The following is a 7125-nucleotide window of genomic DNA, read 5'->3' as shown; positions in this document are numbered from 1 at the left end:
GCTAACTGGAGTGTGTGTGGCCTCACCACCATCAGGGGAAATGCCTGCTCTCTGGAGTGTGCGTGGCCTCACCACCACCAGGGGAAATGCCTGCTAACTGGAGTGTGCATGGCAGGCAAGGTGTTCTACTTGCAGCCACTGCTGCCTGAAGCTGGCTTCCCTCTCTGGTTCTCAAGTAGGTCATGCTGAGTCCAAAGCGGGCCTTCCCTCATCCACGACATGCTAATTGGACACCTGCCAAGTGCCCATTCTACTCCTGAGGAAGTACTTGATGTGATACAACACATGGCACACATACACACCTGCACATATGTGCCACACTGGTTCGCTAGCTATGCCACTTGTCGTAGTGACTAGCATGTCACTTTGACCACACTGCTTAATCAGCAAGGGCAGGAACCAGAAACCATACCCATTTCACTGTTGGTGTCCTGGTGAGCAACAGGGCTCCATGAGCCCTAGGGTAAAGAAGGAGGCCCCAGTATTCTGAGCAAGGAACACTCTGTGGGGTGGAAGCACCGAAAGCTTCCAGAACCCTGCAGATCCTCACTAACCCCACAGTCCAGGAGCCTGAAACATAAAGGGTCTTGGCCTGAACTCACAGCTTCGTGCCAACAGTAGAGCTGTGCCCTGTAGTCTCAGGAAGGGAGGGACAGGGAAGCAGTGAGGCATTGATGAGGGATGCCAGCAACCTCCACCCATCGCAGCCTCAATGTGAGCTCTCGCTCTGTGCTTGGTGCCTGGAACTCAGCTGCCCATTCTGCTGCACTGCTGGGGCCAGAGAAGGGCAGGAGGATGGGCGATATCGTGTGTGTGTGTGGGGGGGGTATCCTTTGTGTTGTCCATGTGGATTAGAAACAGAAGTCCAGATAGAATTAGGGCCCTGCCCAGAACCTCCAGTCTTAGATTCCTCCATACCAGAGGAGGCCCCCATATGTCTCAAGTTAACCTCTGGGGGTGAAATGGAAGGCTTGAAGAATCTGAGGATCCTGTAAGAGGGCAACAGGCCCAAGGACCAGAGCCCTGTCTCCCCATATACAATCCTGCCTTGTCGTAGGGTCCTATTATTGTGTATTTGCCACCACCCACGTGGGGAGGCCATCACTGAGATACTATGGCCCAGAGGCAGCAGCAAGGATCTCCCACAGAAGCAACTATCCACATAAGAATTAAGAGATCATCCCTTCTAGATGGGCCTTGGTTTACCCCTTCTAGAGCACCGCCATGACTCACAATCCTCCAAAGCAAACTTACTTCAAACTTCAGCTGCTTCTTGGAGCCGGGAACAGGGTCATTCACTTTCTCCATTCTTTTCTCATCTCCACTGCCCAGGCTGTCGGTCTTCTCTGGTGGCAGGGCCACTGTGGGGAGGCAGAGGGAAAGGGGAGGAAAATCAAGATCAGGGTGGCTATGCCCTGTCCACAGGCCAAGAGTGCTGGGCCCCTCCTGCCCTGCCTCTTGGCTGTGTTCCATGTCCTTTGATTCTTTGGCCCTGATGATGCCACAGGCTGCCCCAGAGAACGCCTCTGTGGTGTAGCCACACCAGTTACTCAGGTTTCCCTGTAGCCTCTCTGACTCCTACTCCGTCCCAACTTGGATAAGCAGCCCGCAGACTGAGTACCTGGTAGAGACAACTGGCCACTTAGCAGGGCTGGGCCTGGAGAGGTGTTTAGAGGACTGGATAAGGTGTGGGACCTTAGCCTTCTGTATTCACTGCTTCCTATACTGACACCGTGGGATCCTCAAAGATGCTACAGTGGGCAGGGCAGAGAGATGGGAACTGAGTTAACACAGTTTGAAGAAGGGTATACGTATATGTGGTGAAGGACACCATGTACCACACAATGGCCTCTTCAGGGATTGCACTCACTCTGACCCTTGCCCTTGGCCTCTGCTCACCTGGGGCCCTTCTGTCTGCAAAAGGGCATGGTCTTCTGTGCATCTGACTCTCAGGAGCAGAGAGAGAATGTGAAATTTGTGGCCCACTGGCACCACCACCACCCTAAACCCAGAACCCAGACTACAGGTTTCACCATGTAACAGAATGCCCCATAGGAGTCCTCTGCCCCTTTCCATGTGACACAGGGGGCTTCAGTTTACTTTTCTAGAAGATGCTCCCATCTTTTCCCTTCCCAAAGTTCCCCAATGTCCTGATATAGTAACTCTGCTGTACTACTTTAAAGGGAACAAACTGAGTACGGCTCCTGACCTAAGAAGGCTAGGTTGCCGGAGGGCAGCCAAGATGGCTCAGCTTGACCGATAGTTCCAGTTGAACCTTTTGGGGATGTCATGATCATGGCAAAATGAGGTACAGGTCAGGAAACTGGGGCTCTGCCCATACCCCGCTCAATTCGCATATCCCAGTGTTGCAATGAGCACCTAAGCACAACAGCGAGAAGGGGGTGCAGTGGGGAGGGGCACACAACCCTTGCTTTGTTCCTACTTTCCAAGTCAGGGCTCTCTTCCTGGTATCTATTCGCAGCGGTCCACACGGCACCACGGAACCAGCAATCAACACATGGGCGATGGACTCTCATAGTAACCGGGCCCCACCGCCCTCAGCACTGGCCATTCATCGACTCTCTCTTCACTGGGACCTTGTGAGGTGGTTACTGTTATTAACTCCATTTACCAGATAGGAAAACCACGGCATAAGAATACTCCAGGCTCTCAGACATCACAGCCAACTACAAACTGGCCGCCTGCAGCAGTGGTTGTGTCCCCTGGGAACCTCTCTTTTCTCTCTCCCTGCCTTGGCGCAGCCACTATCCACAGGGGCCTCCAGCCGTTAGTGTCCCGAGAGCCAACAACCCTCTAATGCCGTCACAACTGCTGACTGTGGAGATGCTCTGTTACCGCAGAGTAAAGCCAAAGGAGCACAAAACTAGAATGGCCACCTCCTCAGAGGCTCCAGGGGCCCAGCATGCTTCCTGTATGCCAGGCAGGCCACTGGCCCACTACTTTGGATTCCATCCTTAATAGTCCCATCCTGATCTTATTGGTCAGATATTCTCCTCCAGAGGACCCTGAATCCAGGAAGACCAGGCTGGAGACTCACCAGGGACTCAGAGACAGTCAAGCACCAGCTACTCAGTCTATCCAGTGCCCACTGGGCCACAGATGCTATCCTGAGTCCAGGCAGGGCACGCAGTATGGCCATGCCATTCAGGCTGTGGGACAGGTGGCCCTCTTGCTACCCCTTGAAGAAGGGAGCTCTGCTGAGCCTTAGCTTCAGGTGCTACCAACGTCTCCAGCGGACACTGCTGGGCTGTGCAGGAGCACCTCAGGTGAGTGGCATTTGGTGCTCCTCCTTTTCCAACCCTGGTAACTTTAAGAAAGTCTGTACAGTGGGGGAAGGGTGGTGAGCCAGGGATGTTGGTCCTCAGCAGACAGCATCCTCAAGCCTGTTCCAGGAGAGAACTGTGGGGACACTGTTGGTCAGACACCACGGTAGGTGCTTGGTAAGCGCTGACTGTGCCTAGTCCCAGCTGGTAGCTCAGGTCCGAACTGTCTCCTTTGCCCCAACCTGCCCCTTTGCAGGAACTATAGAGACATCACAGCCTGCAGAACCCTGCTCCTCCCCCTCCCAGAGAGAGAAGAGGAAGCAGAAAGCAAAACAAAGCCGAGTTCCATCTTCAAAGCCACTGCCTGGCTCTGCAGAGGTCCCGCTGATGCAAGCTGGCCAGGCTTATCGAAACCCGACTTCAAGTTCAAAGGGAAGTTATCAGACAAGCACCTCCAGGTTCAATGTCGCCTTTCATGTTCCACTTGATAAGCCCAAAGACAAGGAACCGCTGTTCCATTCTGTCTGGAGTGCCCTTGCTGCCATGCTAGAAAGCATGTCTTCCTTTGGGACCTCCCTGCCCCTTCCTTTTTCCCCACCTGGAGTGGAAAGCACCCCCTTTTATCCTCCTGTGTCCTCCCTAGAGACCAGAGAGGCAGGCGTAGGCTGTTCTCTCTTCAGCAGGTCCCTCATGCTGTCCCAGCCCAACAAGCCTCCAGGGTAGCCCCAGGTGGTCATGTCAGTGAGTGTGCAGAGCCTCCCATCCTGGGCGGGGCAGAAATGAACAGCAGGCCCTGGAGACATGCTGCCCCAGGGTTGTGAGGCCAGTAAGACTCCTCGACACTCTGTGCCCTACCAAAGAAGATCTCTCACCTCTATTGTCCCCTGATCAAGTGCCAGAAGAGGAGGCAGAGAACCCACAGAAAACCATGCAGGCCCGGGGTCAGAGGGAGGGGCTAGGATTTCGACAACTGGCATGGGATTCGCAGATGACCCCTCTGAAACCAAACCAAGGCAAAGGGTATTGTGCTCAGGTAGCTAATCAGAGCATCTCTACTTGGCTATGGCCATTGCCACAAGGGCCAGGCAGCAGCAAACTCTGCTCACAGCAGGCCACCCAAGTCACATACACAGGGATGATACTAAGCTGCCAAAAAGGACTCTAGTGCCCAAGACCTCTTTCTGCCTCTTGCTCCAGACACATCTCTTAGAGGCACTCTGGGCATATTCCGACTGCCAGGGAGAGTCACAGCAGGGCACAGTGTCAATGCAGCAGGAGAAAGGTGGGCAAAAACAGCATGTTTGGGTGATATGAAGCAGGGTATCAACTGTGTCTTGTAAGCCACTGGGCCTGAGCCTGGCTTTCTAGGCAAAGCTTAATGAGATAGACCACACTCACTAGTCTCTGGCTGCTTCTCTGCACACACGAGAGCTGAGTCACATCCTAAGAGCCCTCATGCTCCACACAGCTTAAGATAGGAGCTGTCTGGTCCTCTCTGGACCTTTGGGTATTACTGCTTTAGGTGAAGGCGGTTCTCCAGATCTTCCAGGGCATATGCTTGTTAAATAGGACACAGCCTGGAGTTACCTGTGACTTACTGTTTGGCCAACTGGAAATCCTGTGTGGTACCCAACCTGCTCAATCATTCACTGTGGCCACAGAAGAGAAAAAAAAAATGACATTTCTATTTTCTTAAAATTGCTTCTTAGCCCAGAAGGACATGGGGGCTGTTTGTGGGGCTCCTTCTCTTTGGAAGCTGCTTTCTGTCCTTCTCACATGGAGGCCATGGCCACCAGAGCTGGCTGGCTGATTCTGCAGATGATGGTTCGTTCTCTCTACGCATCAGCTCCAGCCTGGCCGCACTCCACCCCCAGCAACTGCCAGATTAAATGCATTACTTGACCATCTTCACCCGGCTCCCTTTGAAGTTCCCTTCTCAAGCTTCAAAATACCTTTTGGAGGGAGATCAGACAGCATTAAACAGAATTACTAATTAATTAAGCAAAGTTAAATTTTAAACACTGTTTGTTGTGTTAGCCAAAAGCCTGAACAGAACAGACTTCTTTCCTCCACTGAGATCAAAGACAGCCTCTTTCCCTCTCCCCTCCCCCAGTTTAAAAGAGGGAAGGAGGAGGAAGAAGAGAAAGGGAAGAGACTTAGGAACCAGGGAAAGGTGGCAGCTGTAATTAGGGCCTTCCCCAGGGCCAAAAGGAGGCACCCCTGGGATCACATGCTGGGAGAGTTCCCCATCACTTTCTGGGGACTGCTTACCCTGGCAAACAGTAGTGACCCAGAGAGCAGCCTGGCACAGCCCACCCAGCCTGAGCGCTGACAGCTGGCGCCACCCAAACAGCAGGGGGAGAAGAGGGCTAGGAAACCAAGTGGGCCCTCCTTGTGCAGTGGCTCCCTCCTAAGCTGCAAGGGGGCATGCTTACCTAGGGCTCCTGCCCTGTGGCTGGGGCTACAGGGGTCATGTGGGGTTGCTGGGAGACACTTTGAGAAGCAGGCTGTGTATTGCTCCATTTCAGAAGTGTCGTGCACATGACACCAGAGACGTGCACAGCGTACTACTTCTGACATTTCTTAAGCAAAAGGCAGGCAGGTGTGGAAGGAGGAGCGCTGAGTGCTGTCTCTTAATTGGTACAAATGCATCGGAGCCGACAGGGCGTGGTCTGCTTCCATTCAATCTGGCAATTCATTCTATAGAGTCCCATATGGGGCCCTCTGACAACCTCACAGCAGGCTCTGTATCTGCACAGACAGAACACTAACTTCCTGGAGGCTGGTCCTGGTAGCTGCTGCCTCTGTATTGCCCACAGGAGCTGGTGCATCTATGCACCTTTGCAGAGGAGGGAGTTTTCATAGGCATGAGCCCAGTTGTGCCATGTCCTATACACAGACACAGGTAAGGACAGACAGGTGCTGTCCATCCTGGTTTGAGCAACATGGAGGCTTGGTGTGGAAAGAGATGGTTGAAAAATGGGCACAAATCCAAACTCAGGTGACAGTGCTAGTTTATTTCAACACAGTCTACAAAAGCCCAGTTAACAGCAAGCTTGGATAAAAGTGACAAATTGGAAAGCAGGTTATGAGCAAGGCAGTGCGGAGATGACCATCAAGAGTGTGGCACGCGTCTCTCCACCTGGACAGAGAACACATTTTCAGGCAGACACGACAGAAGACTGAGCACAAGCTGGAGCTTCCGTACTGAAGTTTGGACACGCGCCCTGCCATGCTCGTGACCCCCTGCGATTGTCCGCACAAAGATATCTGTGACAAATATTCTGCTCTAAGGGTGGCTTTGCCAGGATGTTTCTGGGCCTCCAAACCTCCAGCAGCAGCTGTCAGGGGGAATGCACATGGATTTTAATATTAGCCTATGCCAAAAATAATTAGGAGGGTAAATCTGCGGTCGTGAGGAGAAAGATCGTGTGTGCATTCCAGGCCAAATGGTTTCTTGGATGACTGGCACAGGCCTCACGAGGGAAAGGGCTCTAGAGATGCACAGATGTGCCAGCCTGGCACTGCTGGTCAGGTTGGCGGGTACACATGTTGTCTCATTAAGTCCTTACTAACACAATGTAGGAGTGTCCCCATTTGCATTTCACAACACTGGGAGTGAAGCTTAAAAAGCAGAACTGAAAGCTGGCAATGCCTGTCTCGGGAGGCTATGGCAGAATTCTGAGTTTGAGCTCTCCCACCCCCACCCCGCCAGGCTACTGGAGCAGGACCCTGTACAGAAAAGAGATGAGAAGAGAAGAGAAGAGAAGAGAAGAGAAGAGAAGAGAAGAGAAGAGAAGAGAAGAGAAGAGAAGAGAAGAGAAGAGAAGAGAAGAGAAGA

The 7125-nt window shown here is 52.7% G+C and overlaps 1 protein-coding gene across 2 annotated transcripts in view; it reads right to left on the bottom strand.

Moving 5' to 3' along the window:
- Positions 1-7125, bottom strand: part of Nkd1 (naked cuticle homolog 1) — a 66948-nt gene that overhangs the window by 8826 nt on the left and 50997 nt on the right. For both annotated transcript variants that reach the window (XM_005367041.2, XM_026789189.1), the window contains one exon: positions 1255-1361. In XM_005367041.2, coding sequence (XP_005367098.1) covers positions 1255-1361 — 107 coding nt within the window. The remainder of the gene's footprint in view (positions 1-1254; positions 1362-7125) is intronic.

The sequence above is a fragment of the Microtus ochrogaster genome, unplaced genomic scaffold, assembly GCF_000317375.1.
Source record: "Microtus ochrogaster isolate Prairie Vole_2 unplaced genomic scaffold, MicOch1.0 UNK15, whole genome shotgun sequence".
Taxonomy (NCBI): domain Eukaryota; kingdom Metazoa; phylum Chordata; class Mammalia; order Rodentia; family Cricetidae; genus Microtus; species Microtus ochrogaster.
This window is presented reverse-complemented; position numbering and strand designations above follow the sequence as displayed.